General features: G+C 35.8%; 1 protein-coding gene across 1 annotated transcript in view; it reads left to right on the forward strand.

Annotated features, from left to right (window-relative positions):
• Window positions 1–1,745: 1,745 nt before the first annotated feature.
• Window positions 1,746–26,343, forward strand: part of LOC142834236 (selection and upkeep of intraepithelial T-cells protein 2-like) — a 30,713-nt gene continuing 6,115 nt past the window's right edge. Inside the window, exons 1-6 of the mRNA XM_075946531.1 lie at window positions 1,746–1,821; window positions 7,677–8,024; window positions 9,675–9,956; window positions 17,107–17,218; window positions 22,510–22,613; window positions 26,011–26,203. Of these exons, the coding sequence (XP_075802646.1) occupies window positions 1,746–1,821; window positions 7,677–8,024; window positions 9,675–9,956; window positions 17,107–17,218; window positions 22,510–22,613; window positions 26,011–26,203 (1,115 nt within the window). The remainder of the gene's footprint in view (window positions 1,822–7,676; window positions 8,025–9,674; window positions 9,957–17,106; window positions 17,219–22,509; window positions 22,614–26,010; window positions 26,204–26,343) is intronic.

A 26,343-nucleotide genomic window follows, 5' to 3' on the forward strand; every position in this document is an offset into this window, starting at 1 on the left:
AACCTCTTCTGACCTCTATGGACACCAGGAATGTAAGTGTTCCATAAATATATGCAAGTAACACACACACACACACACACACGAAATAATTTTATTAAAAACTTGTGAAACTTATTTGATTATACACACACACTTACATGGAAACTTTTTCTTTTGTTCATTTGAAATTCAAGAAGGATATATCATAAACATTTTTATGTTACTACAATAAATAACATATCAGATGAAGGTTTAGTGTAGTGATATTTCATTTGTATTTTAATAAATAAAGCTAGGCTGAAGATCAGACAGTAGAACAGCCCCCATGGGTCAACCTTACAGACCAGGTAGTTGTAACACACACCTTTAATCCCAGTAGCCACACTAGTTTGCCTTAGAAACTTGGTTTTAATGGTGCACACCTTTAATCCCAGCACTAGCGTGTAATATAAAATGGGAGGGGACAACTCTCTGACATGGTTTCATTCTGAGATTCCGGGAGGCAGGATCACCATTCAAACTGAGATAGAGGTAAGAGCAAGTAGCTGGCTGTTTTGCTTTTTTGACATTCAGGTTGAACCCTAATATCAATCTCTGGATTTTTATTAGTCAATACAGTATAGACTAGAGTTATTTTAACTTTCTACTCAATTTCCCATTTCTTTATAACCTTAGTATCTAGCCTAATGTGTATATGATATAAATAAAACTCTATCACACTAGATCAAATCCCAAAATTCTAAGTCATCAATAAAAACCTTTCTCATTTTAATATGACAACTTCTTTTTCACCTTAACTCTTCATTAACCATAAGGTCCCACTAATAAGTCTCTAATAAGAGTTATCAATAAGAATAAAATTCAGAATGAGTATAAGAAAGTCATGTTCTCTTCTAAAACATTGACATGATTATTCTCATAAGTGTAAAGTTTAATCTATTTCATAACTTTTCATGTAATTAAGCATAGCTAAATGTGACAGACAGTTACACTAGAAGACCTTTGAGACTTAGTTGTTTGGCAGTTCCATAACTTTGTGTGGTGAGAAAGGTGGAGAGCTGATAGTTTCTACAACTAGAAGACAAACATCAGATCTGAGAGGATGTGATTCTCTAATGTGAAAGAAACGTCTGGATGGATTTAGTCATTACATGTATGTTCCTAAAACTAGGGCTGCCAGATGTAGTAAATACAAATTTCAGTGTGATAAATATCATTGTTGAAATACGAGCGGAGGGGCTGCGTCCCTGGCACCTGGCCGCCCACATGGCTAGCTTTACCCGAAATAATTACACGGAAACTGTATTCTTTTAAACACTGCTTGGGCCATTAGTTCCATCCTCTTATTGGCTAGCTCTTACATATTGATCTAACCCATTTCTAATAATCTGTGTAGCCCACGAGGTGTCTTACCAGGGAAGATCTTAACCTGCGGCTGTGTCGGGTGGGAGAATCATGGCGACTCCTTGACTCAGCTTCTTTCTCCCAGCATTCTGTTCTGTTTACTCCGCCTACCTAATTTTCTGTCCTATTAAAGGGCTGAGGCAGTCTTTTTATTTAACCAATGAAATTAACACAAAACAGAAGATTCTCCCCCATCATATCATGAGATAAATGACTGTAATAAAGTTATTATCTAAAATTGAGGCCTAATAGTAACTCTACTTGGAAGCCAGTTGTTGTACAGTAATATGGAGGAACTTGATTTTTGCAACTTATTGCTTGTGTTTTCACTGCTCATTAATTTTTGTCTCATGAAAGGTATAATGGGAGCTACAGGAGTGCTTCTTGGCACACACTGTGTTGCCTTGTTCCTCCTTCAGATGGTAGCACGGAGTTCAGGTAAGAATCTCTCACTTGCCTTTATGAGCCTTAACAATGTCAAGTATACCAGGAAAATCAAGGCATGCTACAACGAGAGGACATTTAGACCATAGTCCCTATCATTTGAATGTAGCAATGAAGTGAAGACAGTTACAAGATTATCCAGCTTAGAGGAGCAAGTAATTATGTCTAATCAGCACATAGTCTTTCCTTGTGCTTGTTTCAGCTTCCAGGAAGACAGTACAATGAAAGAGATCGAATGCTTGCCTTGAGGACTCAATATTCGTAGTGAATGCATAGAACTTACATATCACTTCTACGCTGAGGAATTGGTATAGGCTGCAGATACATATTAAAATCCATCTTAGTCAAGAATATAATAGGAGGAAAAGATGAGAGTAATTAAAATGGGATAGGAGAATGAGATTTTGACTTTGTAGGGACATCTTTGCAAAGTACAAATAAATATAGATCACTCAAAGTTATCTAAATGAAAAGACTTAGATGAAAATTATATTTAAGGTGTAGAATAGTGCAACAAAAGCTCATTGTCCAGTGACAAGAATCTCACTGATTCACATTTGCTTGGGTTCCATACTGATTAGATTCATTCTTGATGCTGTAAGTTTCATTTGGTAATGAAAGATATTGAGTTGTGGTTTTTATCTTCCGCTATTACTTTGTGAATTTTTGTGGATTATCTTTATATATGTATGAAGCAATTTTAGTAACCTACTATTGTATTTGATTTCCACGTAGTCTGTCATATCAGCCTTATTTTTAGCTGTCCCCTGGTCTCCTCTTCATTCCCCATCTCCATTTGATCCTCCCATTACTTTCCCTGTCCATCCATAACTACATATTTTGTTTTCCCTCCCCACTAATCACTTACTCTATATCTAACCTCTGGTTATATGAATGGTAGCTTTCTTATTGAAGACTTAAAAACTAGCATCCACATATAAGTGAATACATTCTTGCCTTTCTAGGTCTGGATTACCTCACTCAGAGTTTTTTTTCTAGGTCCATCAATTTACATCTGAATTTTATTTCATATTTTGAAATTGCTGAATTCAAATATTCCATACTATAGATGTAAAATATTTTCTTTATTCACTCATCCATTGAAAACATCAAGGTTGTTTCCAGTTTTGAATATTATGGATAAAGCTGCAATTAACATGATTGAGCAAGTGTTTTTATATCAGGACAAAGCATCCTTTGAGAATGTTCTCAAGAGTAGAATATTCTCAAGAGTAGCTCTTCAGGTAGACCTGTTTTCAGCTTCCAAAGAAACCACCATACTTATTTCTTTTGTGACTGTACAATTTTGAACTCCCAGTAGCAATGGACGTACACTCTTACTTCACATTCTCGCCAGCATGCACTATCGTTTTTTATTGTCAAAGGCAATTGAAGGGTATAAGATGAAATCTGAAAGTATTTTTGATTTGCATTTCGCTGGTGGCAAAGGTTGTTGAACATTTCTTTTCTTTATTTTTTTAGTATTAATATTTTGTTTTATTTTAAAACTATAGAAAACTTCAGCATGCTTCTATATTGAAGGAACAAAAATCAACAGAGAGTAAAGTGTGAAAAACAGAAGTCTGAGTTAAAGGGTTTTCTAACCTGTGCAATAGAACCTGAGATCTATTTCCAGTACCAGAATAAACATACACAGCGGGGGAGCATGTGTGCTTGATGGAACCAAGTTTCTGAAGGCAATGGGAAAGGGGGAAAATACAGGAGAGAACACTCTGCTGTAATGCTACTGAGATCTGAATCAACACAACTGTTTAGACAGTGATGAGTTACAGATGACAACATAAGTTGATGGATGTGGACTGAAAATACACAGGGACCAGAGAGTGACATCAAAGTTCTCTGTCACATTAGAATTTTAAGGCAAAAAAATATGAAATCATTTTTTTCTTTAAGTGTTTCACATTCCTCTATGTTTCCTCTTAGAGAATTCTTTGTTTGGATCTGTACCACATTTTCAATTGCTCATTTGTTTTCATGATGTCTAGATTTTAAATTTTTATATATATTTTAGATAGTAGTCCTCTATCAAATGTGTAGTTAATAAAAATCTTTGTTCAAATGATAGTGTTCTTTGCTATGTAAAAGCTTATCAGTTTCACGAAGTCCAATTTATTAAACTCTGTTCTTAGTCCCTATGCTAAAGGCATTCAGTTCTGAAAGTTTTCTCCTGTGCTAATGAGTTCAAGACTATTTCTCAATTTTTTCTATTAGATTCAGTATATCTGGACTTATGTTGAATTCCTTGATCAATTTGGAGTTAAGCTTTGTGCAGACTTATAAGTATGTTTTTACATTCTTCTACATCCAGTTTGACCAGTGCCATTTGTTAAAGAGACTGTCTATTTACAGTGTGTATATATGACTCCATTATCAGAAAGTAGGTGACCACAGGTGTATGGACTACTTATGTTTGGGACTTCAATTTGATTTCAGGGATAAATGTATCAGCTTTTGCTCAGATACAATGTGGTTTTCATTACTATATAGTTTTGTAGCTGAAAATTGTCCTTTCAAGATCCTTGCAGAAGTATTTTTGAATTTTGTTGGGTGTTTCATCGAACAGGTTCTTTTCTTAGGATGGTCATTTTTGCTATATTAATCTTATTGATCATGACTATGGGAGATCTTTTCATCTGATATCTTATTCAGTGTCTTAAGGTTTTATCATACTTTCATTTGCTTGACTAGACTTACCATGATATATTTCATATTATTTGAGGCTACCATGAAATGTGTTTTTCTGATTTCTTTTTCAGTTCATTTGTTATTTTTATATTGGAAAGTTGCTAATTTTATTTCATTTCCTGGGGCCTATGTAGGTAGTATGGTCACTGGGCTCTACTTGACACATACTGTCTTTGCTGTTATTTTTTTTATGTTGTTATCTAGGCATGTGGGTTTGGAGTGATTGTAATTCTAGACGCTGATATCTGATTTTGCCTTTGTTAAGTGGGTGTTCCATTTCTTGGTTTCTGTTGCCCTCTCTGGTTCTTAAGAAAATGTGGGTGGCTATGAGTTTGGTGTTTGGAATGCTTCTGAAATCTTTCCAGGTGCAGTAATTAGGGGTACTGGGTAGAAAGTAATTTTAGATATTGGGTGATGACATTTGGGAATGGAAATTAACTAGAAGGGGAAGTTGAAAGGGTCCAGTGAAAGGGGAAATATTGGATGTGTTACCAGGATCTGCTAAGACCCTCCTTCTGTAACAGGCGGTCTGCTACAGAGCTGAGGATAAAACTGGAGATTGGAACTGGAAGACAGGATGGAGAATGAATATTGTCTACATGCTTTCCTTGTTATCCCCAGTATGTTTCCAGGGAGTGCCCTTGGGAGTTGGCATCTGAGACAAGGGATGGTGTGGTAGAGGTAGGTTGGAGAAGAAAAATCTGCATGGTTCACTGGTGATAGGGATAGGAAAGAAGGGGAAGCCACAGCAGGTGGTCTGCTACAGAACTGGGCATGAGCCTGAGGCATTGGAATTGGAGGAAGGAAGGGAGAGTGAAGGTCTCCTACCTGATTCTCTTGTAAGTGGGTTTCCAGGGAGCTCCGAATGGATTTGGTAGCTGAGACAAAGGAATTTTATTTATTCTTAAGCTTTCAGGTAAAAACAAAAATCTATAATTTATTACATTTTACATTTATATTGATGGGTAAGGTTGACTATCTTTCAAAAAAAGTTTCTTTTTCTCTGAAGTGTTGATTTTGCCCTAAATCCTTATTATCTTTTCTATGGTAGACATTTCATCCTTGCATTTTATTCATTAAATTTATTCTCTGACAATTTTACACATGTCTGTAATGCCTTATGATTACCTAATCCCTCCTTCTCTTGTCTCCCTCTCACCATTTTCAATCCCCCCTATTTCCTCCCATGTTGATTTTTTTTCATGTTTTGTGATCTACTGAGTTTAATAAAGGGATTCTGTTTGATCATGAGTATGGAACTAGCCACTGAAGCTTGGTGAGCTTATCAATGTGTGTACATATGAAGATAATAACTTTTCCTTTCCAAGAATCTTTCAATAGATAACAGTTCAGCTAGGGGTGGGGCAAAGGGCCACATGAGGCACTCCTTTACCCAGCAGTTGGCAACTCTAGTCTTGTATAGTCCCAGAGCAAACAAACTCAGCTACTGTGTTTCTGCGATTACAAAAACTAGGTTGAACCAAGACAATAACATTTTTATCACTCTTCGTTTTCTAGTTCTTACATTCTTTCTATTCCTTCTACACTTTCTCTGAACTTAGAGAGGTAGTTTAGATACACTGATTAATGCATTTCTCTAAGGTATAAACAGGGATGTTCAGGAATTGGTTTGATACCACACCATTAATTTAGCTAAACAACAGTGGTAATTTACCCATTAGGACATTTGAAGTTCAAGTAGTACTGTTTGACAAGATTCACAATAACATGCTTGAAAACCATTCTGCAGAGGATGACTTGAATCCTGGAGAGGAGTCCATTGCCCTTTGGTGGTCATGCCACTCTTACAGCAGTGGGCACATCTTTCCTGGTGTGTTGGTATTGTAATTCACAGATGGCTTAGACATCTGATGACTTTTCTTTCTTCTGGCATTATGAGAACTAGCTAGCATGAAGGATGAAGATTAATGGTTATGGGTTTGATGAAAACATCTCATTTAGCATTGAGACTTCCAAAGTCTCTCACTCTCTGCATATTGTCCAGCTGTGAGTCTCTGTGTTGATTCCCACCTACTATAAGACAAAACACCTCTGATAAGCTTTGATCAAGTCACTGATCTATGTGTTTAGCAGTATGTTACTAGAGTAATTTTATTATGTTTTTATAGCAGAATGATATGTTTTTCTTAGGGTCACAACTTATCTGATCTCAGGCTGTTGGTCTCTTTACAAGTGTCAGATATGGTTTCTATCTCATGGAGTAGGTCTTAAATCCAAACAAAATTGATTGGGTTTATGCACTAACATTTGTGTAACTATTGTACCAGATATTTTATTAATTCATAATATTTCATAAAATTATGAAAGTAGCAGAGGTGGTTTCTCTGAAACCTAATGAAAGACATTTTTATATTTTTCCAATTTTTAGCAACTGGGAATAAAGTTGTTGCTAACATTTATGTAAACTTTCAATATTTGTGTACTTTACAGTTCATTTGGACTACATGTAGAATCATGACTAATGGAAAGAAAGTATAGTAAAGCCACATCTAACACTGTCAAAGAGCGCCAAACTGTCTTCCATAGTGTCTGATCATTCTGTGTTGCTGCCAACAAGAAATCACAGTTATATTGTCTTCTTTTGTCATAATTTTGTGTTGTCAATGTTTTGTATTTCAGCTATTCTAATAGTTGGTTGATGGCTTATTGTTTTGATTCACAAACTTTCTTTCCATTAGTCATGATTCTACATGTAGTCCAAATGAGCTGTAAAGTACATAAATATTGAAACTTTACACAACCTACTGTCCATGGAGCCTCAGTTCAGCAAAATTCCCACTACATGACATGGCGTACTCATATTAAAATTTCTTCTGACTTGTTATTGGCATTGCCTTCATTTATCTTGAGCCCAGCTTGTCTTGAATTGACTCAGAATCTCCAACAGTTCCTTAAAATCTCCTGTAACCATTTACAGTAATACTTTGTGCATTAGTATCAATTAAGTAATTAGTAATTACAATGTCTTCAGGATCAACAAAGTGATCTTCTGTGAAGTATGTATGGATGTTTGAGAAAGAGGAGAAGACAGAAGAGAAATAAACAGAGAGAATGGTTTCAACAAAAGGTGTGAGCATGTTTACTAATTCATACTCTTAACTTTTGATTATTCCCCTTCGCAGAAGCATTCACAGTGACTGGGTTGACTAGGCCAGTCTTGGCTCCAGTGGGTGGAACCCTTGAACTCAGTTGTCAGTTGTCCCCACCACAAGATGCACAGCACATGGAGATTCGCTGGTTCAGGAACCGCTATACACAGCCTGTGCACCTGTACAGGGATGGTAAAGACCTTCATGGAGAAACCATCCCCAAGTATGTAGAGCGGACTGAACTGCTGAAAGATGACATTGGAGAAGGGAAAGTGACACTCAGGATCTTTAGCGTGACTGTTGATGATGGTGGACCATACCACTGTGTCTTCAAAGATGGAGAATTCTATGAAGAGCACATCACAGAGGTCAAGGTCACAGGTAGGCATGAACTCATCTGAGATTGCTAGGTACCCATGATTCAAGGCCTATCTTGGATTGAGTGGTAGAAAAATTATCAGTGTTTGACTCTTACTGCATGGTTTTATTAGTAAGCTGAAACTAAGCATTTGGTTTTTTAATTACATGCCATGGAAGATAAGAAATGAAAATTGCACAGTGCAGAAATTGGTTCTATCAGTAAGCAAATATTGTTATGCCTATATAAATTGTTATATTTCTACCACATCATCACATTCCTTTTGGGTTGTTGTATTATCCCTTCAGATATTACTAACATTACTTTAGTAATTTTCCAAATGAACGGAATTTTAAAAATATGCTTCCTAGTATAAAGTTGGGTGAGCATGGAGTGGAGAATATATGGAGAGGATTGCAGGAGGGGATAATATGATCAAAAATATTGTAGAGGATTGCAGGAGGGGATAATATGATCAAAAATATTGTAGAGGATTGCAGGAGGGGATAATATGATCAAAAATATTGTATGAAAATTTTAATTAAAGAAAGAAAATATTATTTTTTTCTGATAATACTTATATTTTTCTCTGAATCTATCTACTGATTACTTAGTACCCACTTAATTTTCCTAAAACTTTTCCAATAGATTTTAACCACATTCATCACTATCCTCAGATATACTATACATGAAGTTTGGGAACTATGTGACAATTATGCTCCTTTCCTTAATCTGAATTATTCTAGATTAAAAATAAAAGAAAGGGAGACAAAGGGTTTAAAGCAAACTGAACAAACACCATAAATGTGTGCTCCTACATGTAGAACTCAATACCCAGCCAACTAGTCTTTATTGTATGTCAAGCATCATTTGATGCTGTAGTTTACAGAAAAGCTACACAGTGTAGGTAATAGCCATTTTTCATAGTCTTATGTGATAAAAATCTAATAATTGCCCATTTTTAATAATCTCGTGAGTCAAACAGCAAGTGTGCTAGCACACACACATAATATTTTGTTATCCCAGGGACATTTTACTAGACAGAATAGCTTTGGTACAGTGCTTTAAATCTCCACTTATTCTCTTTTTGCCTATACATTTGGTAAATTTTATAATTCAGAAAATATTCTGAAAAATTTCAGACATATTTATTTCCTCTAAATTAATATGCATATTCATACTTCAATGTATTGCCTGTTTTATAAAAAACATATTTTATATAAATTACCTACTATGGAAATACACAAAGTTTGAACTAAAGAGCCACAATTGTGTTTATAGTGAAATTCATTTTTATAATCTATTTATAGTGGCTCTAAAGTAATTAGTGATTATGATAAAAGAAAGCATAAATTATGAATTTTTGAGTGTCCGAATTTTGGGTTCTGTTCTTCATAATCCATAGACCTAACTTAATTAGACTTGGTAATTAAGCAAAATATTTTAAATAAATGAAACAGGCATTATCAAATGACTTAGTTTGGACAGGTTGCTGACTGTGTATTATAGCATTTCTATCTATTTATTGATATTTTAATGAGATTCTTATTGTAACCAGAGTCAAGTAGAATTTTACCTTTTAATGCATCTTTTGAAACTGAATGAGTATTTTTCATTGCTTCCTCTTGCATTTATACCTAACAATATTAATTTCCTCTGTTGTTTTCAACCAGCCACAAGCTCAGACATACAGATTCTTCTGCATTCCCCGAATACCAAAGGAGTGATGTTGGAGTGTCATTCAGGGGGTTGGTTCCCACTGCCTCATATGGAATGGAGAGACAGCAAAGGAGAAGTCATTCCAGAGACATCCAAATCCCACTCACAGGATGGAAACAAACTGTTCAACATGACAATGGCCCTTTTTATTAACACCAGCTCCTACCAGAGTGTTACTTGCTATCTTCAAAACCGTGAAAGTCTCCAAGAAGAAAGCACAAGTATCATCCTATCAGGTAAAATATGTTTTTGTGCTTCAGGAACAGCAATTTCCCCACATATTATTTGTTTTTTCTCTGAATTTGGTCTCAAGGACTTACTTTCTCTTGCTGTTACTCATCACTTTGTTGTCACTTACTTTCTTGGATGCTTCTTCTATTTTCTTGCTCTATAGTCTTGACCATTGCAGATTGCTTTTCTGTCACTGTGATAAAACATGGAAATCAAAAACAAGATGGGGAGGGGGAAGAGTCTCTTTGGATTATATTTCTACATCTTAGTGTGTAATGGCATAAACGAATGCAGACAGATTGTAATATATATATATATATATATATATATATATATATATATCTTTAATGGAGAAATAGACTTACCACCATTCCTCGGATGGGAGCACGCTTGCCAAATTTATAGGCAAACATTAGCCCGAGGCAAACACGCCCCCTAAGAGGCGGGACTTATCCCTATATTAGTGCTCCTTCAAGGGAAGAAAGAGCAATAGCTGAAAGTAGGAACTTGAAGGCAGAAACTGAAATAGAGACCACAGAGGAGCACCATTCACTGGCTTGTTCTTTATAGCTTCACTGATTTGCTTTCTTCTACAACTCAGATTCAGGTGACCAAGGAGGACACCACCCACCCCCAGGGTCCTGGGCCCTACTACATCAATCATTATTCAAGTAAAAGCTTCCTACAGAGGGTTACAGGCCAATCTTATGAAGGTCATTATTCAGTTGGGGGTTAATTTTCAGAGATGACTCTAGCTTGTGTCAAGTCAACAAAACTAACTGATATATTGACACTGACATTCCCAGGGCATAGCTTTTGAGTCCTTACTCTCTTATGACTTCCGTTTATGTTAATGCTCTAAGTACCACCAAAACTCTGATAGTTCCTCAAGTTATGCCCTCTCTCCTTCTGCTCTCATCTAAAAACTCATAAAGCAACCCCAAATTTTAATAAACATCATAAAATTAGCACTAAAGAATTAAACTCATGGTTACTACCAAACTTGCTTAATTTATTGATTTGCAGTATCATATCATGTTTTCAACTTCTCAGAACAATATTATTAAAATTACTGTAGACTTCCATTTTCTATCACAACCACATATACAGAGAAATAATGCTGGGTCTACCTTTAAAATATATCCAGAGTCTTGTTGTTCCTGGAGTTCTGAAACAGACAACCAAATCAGGGTCTCTGATTCTGGTGGTTCCAATAATCCAGATTTAGTGATATTTCCTAAAAAGGAAATTGGGTGTAAAATCTGACGACAAACAAGTAAAATACAATTTAATTCACTATGGTCACACTGATAGAACAAGTCTGAGGATGTCCTCACAGTGACAATATAGGCCTTGAGATTACAGATGTGAATGAACAAAAGCTAGAATTGAGATGGTTTGCATAGCCCACTGAATATTCTTCACAACAACAGGGTTCCTGTCTAGAAGGTGTTTGGATGTCACTCTCCATTTGATGTAGATGTGCAATCGTGGGATTTAAGGTGAAATTAGGAATCTAGCAAGCCTGAAAAGAATGAACCACAAAGACGAAATAGGTAAACAATTGGATATAATTCTCATTAAATCTCACTATTTTTTCACTGTCATCTAAGTCTGAATTATAGGTAACTACAAACTACATGGTCGCACCTCCTAGTGTTTTTCTCCACCTCATTTACTCATACATACAGGTAAATGAGCTCTGCCTTCAGATTTTTCCTCTAGTGCTTTCTATCCTGGCATATTATAAATTCAACTAACTTTCCTTATCTCTTTCAATTCTATGTTCAAATATCACTTCCTAATAAATATTGCTTTGACAGCCAACCTAAAGCATACAACCTGCCTACATCTATGTACTAGGGAGTCCCTGTTTCCTTACCTTTTTACTCTGTTTCCATTCTTATCGGTTCCATTTGCCTATTATGCAACTGCATTATTATGCTATTCCTTTACATCTGCATGCTTTCCTAAAATAAATAAATAAATACTTTGTGATTGTGTGCACTAATCACCCAACTGTTTCAAATTTTGGATTCCACATTGTAGTTAAACAAACAAAACATGATATTTTAAGAGAATTAAATAAAATCAAAAGAAAGGGTTGCAAGCATGAATCAGTATTGGTATCTATCCATAAAAGTCGACATATTTTCTAGAAGAGACTTTTAAAAAGACATACTGTTATCAGATAGCAGTCAAAGAATCCCAGGCTAACTCCAAGATAAACCAATTATATTTTCTTTATTATAAGGGGCAAACTCACAAAACAGGAATGAAAAGTCCAACCTTTGTAGTTTTTTATTGTCCTCCATTTGACATATTTTCACTACAGTTGTGAACTGTAGCCTGGTTATTCTTTGCTTTGTGTTCAGTGTCCATTTATAAGTGAATACATACTCTGTCTCTCTGTGTCTGGATAACCTCATTCAGGATGATTTTTTTTTCTTGTTCCATCCACTTGCCTATAAATTTCATGATGCTATTGTTTTTTACTCCATTATGTAAATGTATTGTATTTTTGTTATCTGTTCTTTACTTGAGGGGAATCTAGGTTGTTTCCATTTTCTGGCTCTTGTGAATAATACTACTATGAACATAATTGAGCAAGTGACCTGTGGTATTATTGAATATCTTTTGGATATATGCCCAATAGTGGTATTGCTGGGTCTTGATGTAGGTTTATTCTTAATTTTATAATAAACTGCCATACTGATTGCCAGAGTAGATATACAAGTTTTCACTCATAGGAGCAGTGGAGGAGTGTTCCCCTTACTCCATATGCTTTCCAACATAAGCTGTCATTAGTGTTTTTAATCTTAGCCATTTTGACAAATGTAAGTGTAGTAATATGAGTGGCGGGGCTGCGTCCCCAACACCCCAGCCACCTGCTCGGCTAGCTTTTGCCCCGAAATAATTACACGGACACTGTATTCTTTTAAACACTGCTTGGCCCATTAGCTCTAGCCCTTACTGGCTAATTCTGATATCCCGATCAACCCATCTCTAATAAACTGTAGCACCGGTCTTACCGGGAAAGATTCAGCATGTCTGACCTGGTGGCTTGCTTCATTGCGTGCATCTTCCCGGGAGCAGGGAACATGGCATCTCTCTGAGGCGTCTGCTCTGGAGAGGAGAGCTGCGGAGTCTGAGCTCACTTCCTCTTCCTCCCAACATTCTGTTCTGTTTACTCCACCTACCTATGTTCTAACCAATAAAATGGGCCAAGACAGTTCCTTTATTAGCCAATGACCTTCCTCCATCATGTAAGTGTCATTTTGATTTGCATTTCCCTGATGACTAAGGATGTTGAAGAATTCCTTAAATGTCTTTTGGCCATTTGAGAGTCTTCCATTGAGAATTTTCTGTTTAGATCTTTACACCCCATGTTTTAATTGGATTATTTGGTAATTTGATGTTCAGTTTCATGTATTCTTTATATATTTTGGAGATCAGCCCTCTGTCAGATGTGGGATTTGTGACAATCTTTTCCCATTCTGTAGGCTGCTCTTTTTGTCTTATTAACTGCATCCTTTGCCTTACAGAAGCTTATTAATTTCAGGAGGTCCCATTTATTAATTGTTGTTATCAGTATCTGTGCTACTGGAGTTATGTTTAGAAGTGGTTTCTTGTGCCGATGCATTTAAGGCTACTTACTACTTTCTCTTCTGTGAGGCTCAGTTTAGCTGGATTTTAGATCTTTGATACATTTGGACTTGAGTTTTGTGCATGGGGATGGATATGGATCTATTTGCATTCTTCTACATACTACCATCCTGTTATACCAGCACCATTTGTTGAACATGCCTTCTTTTTTCTATTGTAAAATTTTGGCTCCTTTGTCAAAAATCAGGTGTTCATTGGGGTGTAGATTAATGTCAATGCCTTCAATTCAATTCCATTGATCCACGTGTCTGCTTTTATGACAATACCAAATTTTTTTTATTACTATAGCTCTTTAGTAGAGCTTGAAGTCAGGAATGTTGATGCCTCCAAAAATTCCTTTATTATACAGGATTATTTTGGCTATTCTGAAATTTTTATTTTTCTATATGAAGCTGAGTATTGTTCTTTCTAGGTTTGTGAAGAATTATATTGGGATTTTGATGGAGAATGCATTGATTCTATAGATTGCTTTTGGTAAAACTGCCATTTTTACTTTGTTGGTGCTATCTACCCAAGAGCATGAGTGATCCTTCCATGTTCTGATATCTTCTTCAATTTCTTTCTTCAAAGACTTAAAGTTTTGTCATACAGTTCTTTCAATTGTTTGGCTAAAGTCACCCAGAGATATTTTATGCTATTTGCAGTTATTGTAAAGGGTACTGTTTCCCTGATTCCTTTCTCAACCCCCTTATCTTTGGTATATAGAAGGTCTACTGATTTTTTTTTAGGAGATTATGCCCTATTACTGAAGGTGTTTATCTGTTGTAGGAGTTCCCTGAGAGAGCTTTCATGGTCACTTACGTATACTCTCATATCTGCAAATAGGGAAACTGTAAATTCTTTCTTTGCAATTTGTATCCTCTTGATTTCTTTTTGTTTTCTTATTGCTCTAGCTAGAATTTCCAGTAATATATTGAATTGATATGAAGAGAATACACAGCCTTGTCTTGTTCTTGATTTTAGTGGAATCACATTGAGTTTCTCTCCATTTAGTTTGATGTTGGCTGTCAACTTGTGGTAGATTTTCACATTTGAACTATCCCTGCATCTCTGGAATGAAGCCTACCTGATCATGGTGGGTGATATTTTGATGTGTTCTTGAATTTTTTTTCAGTATTTTATTGAGTCTTTTTGCATGTATGCTCATGGGGGAGATTTGTCTGAAATTCTCTTTTTTTGTTGAGCTTTGTGAATTCTGGGTATTAGGATAACTGTAGCACTGTAAAAAGAGTTTGACAATGTTCCTTATGTTTCTATTGTGTGGAATGATGTAAGGAGTATTTGTAATAACTCTTCTTTGAAATTCTGGTAGAATTCTGCACCAAAATCATATGACTCTGTGCTTTTTTTTATTTGTTTGTTTTCTTGAGAGATTTTTGATGACTACTTCTATTTCCCTAGTGATTATAGGTATATTTCAATTGTTTATCTGTTCTTGATTTAATTTTGTTTTGGGAAATGTCCTTCTTCATTTCTTTTGACTATTTTTAGTTTGAAGTGTATTTTGTTAGATATTAGGATAGTTACACCAGCTTGTTTCTTAGGTCCGTTTGTTTAGAAAATCTTTTCCCAACCCTTTACACTGAGATAATGTGTGTTTTGAAGTTAAGGTATGTTTCTTACATGCAGCAGAAAGACGGGTTCTGTTTTCCTACCCATTCTTTTAACCTGTGTTTTTTATAGGTGTACTGAGTGCGTTCATATTAAGAGATACTAATGACCACTGATTGTTAATTCCTGTTGCTTTTGTTTTTTTGTTGCTAGTAATGGTAGTGTTTTGTGTTTTCCCTTTTCGAGGTTTGGTGGTTTAACGTTATCTGTTGCCTGTGTTTTCATGGGTGAAGCTAACTTCCTTGGATTAGAGTTTTCTTTCTAGTACTCTCTGTAGAGTTGGATTTTTGGATAGGTATTGTTTAAATCTGGTTTTGTTGTGGAATATCTTCTTTTCTCTTCCTATGGTTATTGAAAATTTTGTTGGTTATAGTGATCTAGGCTGGCATCTGTATCTCTTAGTGCCTGCAGAACATCTATCCAGGTCCTTTTAGATTTCATTATTTCCATTTAGAATTTGGGTGTAAATCTGATAACTCTGCATTTGTATGTTACTTGGACTTTTTCCTTTGCAGTTCATAATATTATTTATTCTATATGTTTAGTGTTTTGATTATTATATGGTGAATGGACTTTTGGGGCTTGACTATTTAGTGTTCTCTAAGCTTCTTAATGTGAAATACCCTGAGTATGCTGTGAATATGTTTTATTACTATTGGTTAATAAAGAAGCTGATTTGGCCAGTATCCAGGGAGAATATAGCTGGTTAGGAAATAAAAACAGAGATACAGAGAGAAAGAAGGAGGAGTCAGGGAGATTCCATGTAGCTGCCAGAGGAGTAAGATATCAGAACATGACCATGTGGTAATACATAGATTAATAGAAATTGGCTAATTAAAATGTGAGAACTAGTTAGTAGTATCAAAGATTGGATAGACCAGAGAGTTTGTAATTACTACTATAACTCAGAATGATTATTTTATAAGTGGTTGTGGAACTAGGTGGGATGCAGAAAAGCTTCCAGCTACAGAGTCTTATACTTTCATAGTCATGTCTTTCTTTAAGTTGGGAAAGTTTTCTTCTATGATTTTGAATATATTTTCTGTGACTTTCAGATGGACTTTCTTCTCCTTTTTCTATCCCATTTATTCTTGGGTTTGGTCTTTCATGGTGTCCTAGATTTCTTGGATGTTTTATATTAAGATTTTGTTGGATATAACATTTTCTTTGCCAAATGAATATATTTCTTCTATCATATTTTTACACCAGAGATTCTCTCTTCCATCTCTTCTATTCTGTTGCTTATGCTTGAATCTGTACTGCCTGTTCATTTACCCAAATTTTCAATTTCCACTCTTCCCTCTGTTTATGTTTTCTTTATTACTTCTATTTAAATATTCAAGTCTTATACTGTTTGCTTGTAAACTTTCTTGAAGGGATTTATTAATTTCTTCTAATTTTTTGTTTGTCTTTTATTCAAATTTTTAAGGAAAATTTTAATTTTCTCCTTAACAGTCTTTATCATCTTCATAAAGTTATTTTTAAGGTAGTTTTCTTCTGTTTCATCTGAATTGGGATGTTCAGGTCTTACTGTTGGAGAACCACTAGTTTCTGGTGGTGCCACATAGTTCTTTGTGTTGTTGAATATGTCCTTACATTGCCATCTATCCATCTCTTCCTCCAATAGGTACAGGTGGGATGCTGTTTCCAGGTGTATTAGACTGCATTGAGTGGGGGCAGGGCATGGAATGTGAACCTGGGGTTAGGGCCTAGAGAGCAAGGCTGTCCAGTCAGGAAGTCAAACACTCACATCTTCATCCTGGTGAAGGTGGGGCTAGACTCTTAAATGATAACAAGCTTCAGAGGAATCACCATTCCTAACTAAGTGTATCTAAGCAAGGTTTTGTCAAAATTAAGTTTTGTGATTCACTGTTTCAGGTGAACTATTTGCCTGGAAAAGTGTTTGGATATGGATTCTGAGTATGATAGCATTTATGCTGATACCCTTCCTCATGACTTCTTGTGCTCATCGACATCTCATACGAGGTAAGTAGTATTGAGTGATGGTGAGTACAATTTGGAGATTGGAAAGTAACTAAAGCTATACAGCCCTTGGTTCCCAAGCAAGTCTGCCTAGGAGGTCCTAAACTCTTGGTCACATGTAACATAGAACCTTACCCACTTTTTGGTACAACATTATTTTTGCTGTTGAAGTTTCCCATATTGCTATCTCCAAAGGTAGTGCTGTCTTTACTCAAGTTGAAACCCCTTTTACAATAGTGGCTGACATCCAAGTTTACCAGGGAGCTGTAAACATGTAGCTTTTATATATCATCAACCATGCTGTAGTGAATCACTCAGTAATATATTTATTTATCTTTGAATCATTCAGGCTCAAGTAAGAAAAGGCTTACTCATGACCTTGCACGTTATCCCAAATAATCTCATTGGTTTACTAATCACTTACACAGAATCTTTGGTCTGCCATGGGTGCCTAGTTGAACTGAATAAATTTTTTTTGTCTACCCAGAAAAAGTTTGGAAGGATAGGTTGCCTAGCATGTACAATGAGAAATTTGAGGTTGATCAAAGGGCAAGACCTCTCTGCAGGCCAGTATCAATATCAATACATTTTGCATGTTTTATGGGAAGATTGGCTTCTTTTTTGTAGTGACATTTGCATGCTCATGGTGATGATTTATAAAGCATGCAATCAATGCTGAGCTGTCTGTGAACAGACCATCCTTTGGGAAGCATTTTCTTAGTGAAAAAAATGCCTTACTTTACATGGTATCAGGCAGAATGTCTCATTGAAGAATGGGGTCTACTTCATGTGCATATGGAGATGCACCCCAAATGCTTAGAGAACTATACATTGCAATCTCTGAAAGTAATCCATAACACAGAAGATTACAAGAAAACTCTGTCAACATGCATTTGCTGTGCTTGATAAGACATGACACTAAAGCTCATTTGTCTGTCCAGGAAGTATTTTCTCCCATGAGCAAGGGATGATTATATTAAAAAGTCATAAGGATATGGCTATCTTCCACACTAGTCTCAGATTTGCCAGGAAAACAGAATGATGTGAGGATGAGAAGATGTCAACCTGGAATTTCTCACAGCTGAGCAGAGAGAATGAGTTAGATCATTGCTAAAGTGCTATACTTTAGAATAAAAATCTTCGAAGCCACTATAAAAAAAATCAAATGATAAAAAGGAAGAACATGAGTAAACAGTGATAGAATATACCCACCAAGTATTATTTTCAGTATCAGGAAAAGAAAGGAAATGAAATTACAGTATTTAGAAATATTCTGGATCTAAAATCATTAAAATTTGATGTGAGTTAAAACAAAGAATGTGTTTCTCAGTACATAGATTATGAGGCTGGGGGATATGCCTGCCGATGAGACTAAGGTGGATAACTGAGAATAGGAGAAATAGCAATGTAACATTCCATCCTTCATAACCTAAGGCAATGCAAGGACATCAGTCAAGATGGACTGCATCATAGGAGACATCGGGAACACTTAACTGTCTTCAGCCCTGATTTTCACAAATAGCAGGGATTAGAAGATAATGAAAGATGAATAGACATCAACAAGTTAATTTGGTTTACAGAAGATGACATCAGTGCCCAGTTCCCCAGGATGGTTAGAATCTGACAACTATAAACTTAAGGAAAAAGTTAATGTCCCTGGCATGAAACTTTAGTACTTTGCTGAGCCCCGTGGCTGCTGTAGAAATTCCTACAGTCAGTAGCCTTTAAGTTACCTGCCCACTTGGGCGTGGCCTCTTATACTATATAAATGCCAATGTAAAGTGAGCATTGCTCCCTATTCTGGCTGCAGGATTCAGTAGCTGTTCCCTGTTAGAGCTGAGGACTGTGATCTGTGAGTCTACCCCTAAATAAATAACCCTTTATTATACTTAATTCTGAGCTAATGTGGGATTTCTTTTTAGCATCCATCTTCACATAGTGGAATGTGATCTTTGTGAAGTAGAAGAGGTTTTGAAAGATTAGATGACTTACATTGGTATGTAGATTGGGTTCTTAAATAACAGGTGCAATCAAAATGAGATGAACAGAGAGCAAAGTGGACTAAAGGGTCTTCTAGTTTCACTAAAAAACAAATGTTACTACTGGAATGGTAGGGGGAATCCATCAAAATATCAAATGTTATATACCAGTGAACTGCTAGAAGGTTTAAATCCTAAAAAAAAACAGTTCAATGAAGATAAATGTTAAGATAGCATAGGAATATTACTGAGTTTGTTATAGAGATGAGCAGTTATCATCTCTCATCATCAGAGTATATGATGTATATTTCTCCCATGCCAAATAACTTTGTCACACATAAAGATTTTCCTCTATCATCTGTCCATAGGCAGATATGACTGATGAAGAAAAGGGGCTCTGGTGCTGACTCAGAGCTGGTCAGAACCAGGTAGCCAGTTAAAGCAGTAAGAACAACAGGTTACATATCACCTGTTCCTTCTTAGGCCTAAGCCAGAAAGAGCAGCATAATGTGGCACAGCTAGGGGATCATCAAGAGCAGAAAGATCCACAGGATTCCTGAAAGAGCAGGGCCACAGGATGTAGGGAAAGATGGCTGATGGATTATGAAAGGATTGTAGAGGGCTATAGGGTAGTCTCTCCTGAACTCACACTTGTAACAACATTGCTTTTTGTAATGAAATAATTGGTTAAGATAAAGGATCTTTTCATGCAGTATTTATCATGGCTCATGTTTCTCGATTAGTGTTCTTTTAGCCCTCCAGAACCAATTGACTCTTGCTTGAAGTAGACACAGATGAGCCTTCAAAGATGCTGTCCACCTTCTGAAAAAGCGATTTTATTGTGTGAAGCTAACTCATAAGTGTCTTATAGAATTGGAAAAGCATTTGTGAAAATAAAAGTTAAAGAGTTTTTTTGGAAGCCCCTGTGTATAAGTAAAAACCAGCAAAAAGACATTGCTATAAGCAAACAATGTTAGATGAAATTTGCTTTGTCATATGAGAACTAACTGTTGAAAACCTCTGAGACCATTAAAGTCCTAAGTCCTCATAAACTGCAAAGACTATTTCTACTGCTGTTGGTTGTGGTAAAACTAGGTACTAAGAGTCTATTGCTAAAGACACTGCACCCTTTCACTACATAGCCTAAAAAAGAAATAGGATAGGACAAATCTGGAAACTCTCTCTTTGAATTCTTATTTTCACAGTGCCAGATGACTCTATGTAAACGACTATTCTTTTAATAAACAGCTATGAAGTGTCATCAAATTGCATTCGAAACATAAGTGTTTCTACTCATAGAGTACTTCTGCTACTAGAAGTAGAGGGAAATTTCTCTTTGCAGATTCTGTGGAGACTCATAACTGGCCAAGCTACTGGAAATAAGTGACCTTTGGTATAACATAGTGACTCAAATCTTAACCATAAAGAAATAATAATAGATATTTACACAACTCTCTCCAGAGTTCAGAAAATGTCATAAGAATGAATCAAAAGAATATAAGTGCTGGGTGAAGGGGTGGAGTGTTGTGTAGCACTTTGTTAAACTAGAAGCATTTCTTCCTAAAAGAGTGAAGGAAAACTCATAATACTTCTCCCCATAAATTCATACAGCAAGGTACTTCAAAAACCTAAAATTAGATTTCGATACACAGTATTACCAGTACTAGGTATATACTCCCAAAGACCCCAAGTTACCATACATGTAAGATATACAACTGAATTTATTGTAGGACTACTCACAATAACCAAGTACAAGGTCAGTTTTGATGACTGTAAAGAGAGGGGTAGATACAAATATATGAGACTGTAGTATGCATTAATGATGGAGTTTTAGTCAGCAAGAAAAATATAATTGGCACTGGTAGTGCATAAAGTTATTGTTACAGGGAAGTTGATATTTTAACTTATATATCTCAGAAATATATTTCACAGTTTTCATCATTTGTAAACTATAGAGTTTACAAAGATATAAGAAACTTTTTAAATATTTATGATGTGAATATAAAAGCAAGATTGTTTTTGGAAACTGATCCTAAATTGGGAGGGAGAAAAAAGAATTGTGGTGGGGATAATATGGCCAGTGGTTATATCTCCATGAAAATATCCTAAGGAAATTTATGTCTATATATGATAAACATGTATCAGTAAAAACTAAAATTCTCAAATGTGTGTCTATGTTTTGCCATAGTAATATCTCTCAAGAGTATCTCAAGTCCTCTCAACTTCCTCCAATTCATACAGTATTCCCATTACCTAAGGATTTGGACATGAATGCTTCTGTATTTCTCTGAAGAATCTGACTTTCCTCTTTTATATTTTTGCCTACTCATCTGAACACTGCTATCTAAGTGATAGTACTTTATTACCAACCTTTATTTGTGGGGAATAGGGATGGCCCATACATTTGAAAGCCACAAATCTCTACTCTCTGTATGCTAGTGATAATATTATAGATTTGTACATCTCTCTTTGAACATAAGGAATAGAGATGGGGAGAGATAGAGAAACACTGGGAGGAAGGAAGGAATTTTGGGAATGTCATAGCCCTCTCCCAGTGATGTACCTCCTCCTAGAAGACCACATCTCTTAATTCTTCCTAAAAATCCCAACAACTGAGGACCAATACATATGATCCTCTGGCGGCCATTCTCAATATAAACCCCCACAGTGACTATAACACTCCAGTACAAAAAAGGAAACTACCTATGATAATAAGTTCTCACATTATGGAAATTGGAATCTCTTCGGCAGTTTAGTCATCTTCATAGCTATCCTATTTCAGCCCATTTAAAACTCATATACAAATGAAAATGACAACACACACCTCTGTCTCTTGCTATTAGTAGTGCCTACTGATGACAAGTGAGATGGAATATAAACAAAGATTAGCTACTTCTCTCTGGGCTTGCTTGGTCTCCATCCCAAACTTGCCCCACCTTAAAAACAGCTATTTTACTCCTGTCCTTTTATATTACATGCCTAAATCTTTCCCTCTTCTATGAATACAAAGAGAAACCATTAAAAATAACCTTTTCATTCATACCCTGATGCTCCCTCTCTACTGATTTCCAAATTACCCAGAAACAGTCCCTTTAAAAAGGGAAGGGAGAAATGATGTAATTATGTTTTAATCTCAAAATTTTAAAGAAATATTTTTAAAGCACAAGTTCAAATGAACACCCTACACACACACACAAACACACACACACACACACACACACACCACACTAGTTCTTGCTGTCTTGATGTATTGTATCCAATGCAAAGCATCTCTATACAAATATCAAGTGAGTAAAACAAACTTTTTTTCTTTAGATAGTTTCTCCGTGAAAAATTTTCCTTGGATAAAGAGTGCAGTGGCATTCATGGTCTCGATTGTTGCAATTATAGGAGTCATTCTCATCTTGCATCTAAACCAAAGAGGTATGTGAAAGCAAGAGGCAAGTGCCTTCTTGTAAAAGTCTTCTCCCACATTTCTAACTGTCTTGTAAGACATTTGGCAAAAAAAAAAAAAAAAAAGAGTGATTGTTGCCTGAACTACAGTGTCAATAGGCTATGAGAACACAAGTCATAATGTCTAGACTACAGAGCCCTAAATTTTACAGACTGAATATCAGATGCAGCTGACTGGTTATTCTGCTCCAAGAGAAAAATTCCTTTTAAACTCATAGTGGATTTTATCTTGGAAAAATTCAGCCATCATAATTACCTAATAAATTATTCTGATTGCTTCATACTTTTAGCATAAAGAAGATAATAATTCAGTATCTTGAACTTTTTTCCTTTTGAATTTTATTTATGTTTTGGGTGTTTTTCCACATGCCTAGTGCCTGTGGAAGCCAGAAGATGATGTTAGATTACCCCAAATGGTTGGTAGCCACCATGTGCGTGCTAGCATTTCAACCCAGGTCCTCTGAAGGAGCAGTTACTATTCTTTTTTTTTTTTTTTGAAGGGATGGCAACACCAGCATTTATTTGGGCAAAAGCTTCCCTGTTTGGATGAATGCACAAGATGCATAAAAGGGCATAGAATGCATAAAAGGGCTAGGAGTTTGGTTATGTTCCTTCCCATATTTTTTTTTATTATTTTTTTTATTGAGAAAAGGAGAAAAAAAAAAAAAACAAGTTTCCACCTCCTACCAGCCTAACTGCTGAGTCATTTCACTAGCTCCAGTATCTTAAACATTTGAGTCAACACCAAACCTGTTAAAAATTTCAATATTGAAGTACCCTGATCTTCTGAGGCTCCTAGTAACTTGTAGCACACTGCCCACAGACACTGTTCAAGTGCTCCATAACAGAACCTCCAGAAAGAGACAGAGCCATCTGCACCACCAGCACAAATCAGGAAGCTGTTTTTTAAAGGAGAAGCTCAGCTTTGGCTGATAATGCTGAGTCAGGAAGCCTTCTCTTAAAGGAGCTGCACCTCTGCTTATCACTCAGCAAACAGTCTATCTGAAAATATGAAGCTCCCAAGAGTCTCCAATTGAATACTGGTTTTTTTTTTTTTTTGAGTCTAGAAGCCTTTTGTTGTTGTTGATTTTGTTTTTTTGAGACAGGGTTTCTCTATAGCTTTAGAGCCTGTCCTGTAAGAACTCTGGTAAACCAGACTGGCCTCGAACTCACAGAGATCTGCCTGCCTCTGTCTCTCACTGCCTATCCTAGAAGTGCTTTTATCAAAAAACTTTCCTGGCTGCTCAGATCAGAATAAAAACAGAGACACTACATTAATTACAACACCATTTGACCAATGGCTCAAGCATATTCCAAGCTAGCTCTTATATCTAAAATTAACCCATTTCTATTAATCTGTGTGTTGACACAATGCTGTAGCTTACCAGCAAGGTTCTAGTGCCATTCTCCTTCGGCAGCAATATATATCTGTTTGGATTTCCCACCTGGTTTTATGCTGTCCCACCATAAGCTGAAGTAGCTTTTTTATTAACCAATGTTAATAAAATATATTCATAGCATACAGAGGGCAACCACACATCATCACATAAGAATTTCAGAGAAACCCCACTGACTACTCAGAAATTATCTGCAATTATACCAGGCAGTAATCTTTAAACTTAACTGTCGCTTTAGTTTTCACAGGATCCCATAGAATTAACATCTCTCCATGACAGCTGGAAGCAATTCTAGAAAATGACATCCCCTCCCCCAATCAAGTTTGTACTCAAGGTTAGGGATATCTATTAGGGGTTGGTTATAAGTGGTATAGGGTTTGGGGTAGAAATGAAGTATGCTCAGGGGTCTCTTTGGAACAAAGGGAGAATGAAAGGGATGGGATAATAGGTACATTAGTGTATTAGTTGTGAGCTATTATCAATAGACAATTTACATTAGTATAGATTCTTATATATTGATACAAATTCAAATTACATGTGTTATATTGAACATTCTCCTACTTCTGTTTACAATATTTGTGCACCTATACAAAGTTATTTTGTCATATTGTATGCATGTATATTTCTACCTCTGCTTAAAACATTTTGCATATCGATACAATTTTAAGGTCATTGTCCTTATTTGCTGCACATTTGTTTAAAGGTTGTTTAATTTTTAATATGAAACCTTAGTCTTTAAGCTATATATATTTATTGAGAATTACAGGTCAAATAGTTATCCATGTTTGTCATACTTATAGTTAGACTAGTCAGGTTCTTTAGATGCATAGAGATTGTATTCTGCTTATATGGCTAATCTTCAAACACTTCAAAGATATGTAGAATATGACATTTAAGTAACTTAGGATTCTGTTGACCTGAGACTCTGTTGCTCCTGGCAGCACCAATCTATTTCTGAGAGAATGTTGGACACCAAAGATACTCCACTTGGAGTTTGTTTTTTTCTTGATAAAATTGGTCTTTTAGGAAAATAACTGCCCCTGCTTCAACTACTGACAAAGTGCACAGTGTCTAAATGGGACAAATAGTATACAAGCAAAAAGACTGTCAAACCTTACAAAGATGGGGTAAGAGTTTTTCAAATTTTCCTGCCTCTGGAAATGGTCTGTCAGTTACCCTAGACCTTAGCTAAAGTTGGTTGCCCCAACATTGCAAATGAGACTTTGAGTGATTACTCAGGTAGCTGTCATTTCCTGCACATTTTGGAAGTTACCTGAATGCATTTTCTATTTACTCATGTAAATATTATTTCCTTTCTCAGGTCTTTTATGGGATTGAAGACTAGATAGTCATAGTTACTTTCCTCTCAAGACTTAGCCAACTTGTTTTTAATATAAGCCTTAGACTCCTTAGGCTAGGATAAGTATTGAAACATTTAGTATATGTTTCTTGTTTGATGTTGTTCATGCTGATTGTAATTCTAATTTTTATGTATTTTCGCCTCTTCTTTTCCCTGGACAATACTTGGTATTTGTTCTTATTGTTTATAGCTTTGTATTAGACTTAGAACTCTCCTATTTAGACAAAAGGAGGAGGTGTTGTGGGAACTCCTTCACCCAATAGACTTTATGATACCAACCCACTTAGGGAAAGATCTCATGTACTATAAATGCAGACAAAAAACATGCATGACCCTTTCTGATGGATTCAATTCCAGTTCCCAGTACATGTAGAGGACTGTGGATCACTACCCTTACTGTGAGTTTATCTCCAAATAAACCTTTGTTATACTCCATTCTTAACTATTGTGGAACTCTTTGGTACTAATATATGTGTCAAATTTTTGTATTGTTCTTGTACATGTAGGAGGCATATAGCAAGAGAAACCTGAAAAACAAACCAACCTTAAATGTGTAATCTAGCCTTGCTTTGCTGACTGCAACTATCCTAATTCTTACCTTCTTTTCCAGCCTTAGTTTCAGACTCATATTTTGAATTGGATACTTTTTGGTTGGAAGATATTAGTGTGATCTTCTTTGTGTTGATAGTGTTCGAGATCAAGTTCATTTCATTTATTTACTTCAGATTGAAAGGTAAATATGATGGGAATGGTGACTGTTCAAAAGATTTAGTTCATGTGACTGATGCTCAGATGTCTAGAAGGTGTCCTTCTGTCTTAGTAAGTATAAGAAAAATCAAATGAAGAACTGCATGTTTTATAATGGCTGATAGTTTATAGCCTTCATTTTATAAATATTGGGGCTTTACCTGGTAACAGTGTTGATACCTCACACACTGTACCA

Source organism: Microtus pennsylvanicus, chromosome 13 (genome assembly GCF_037038515.1).
Source record: "Microtus pennsylvanicus isolate mMicPen1 chromosome 13, mMicPen1.hap1, whole genome shotgun sequence".
In the NCBI taxonomy this organism is placed as follows: domain Eukaryota; kingdom Metazoa; phylum Chordata; class Mammalia; order Rodentia; family Cricetidae; genus Microtus; species Microtus pennsylvanicus.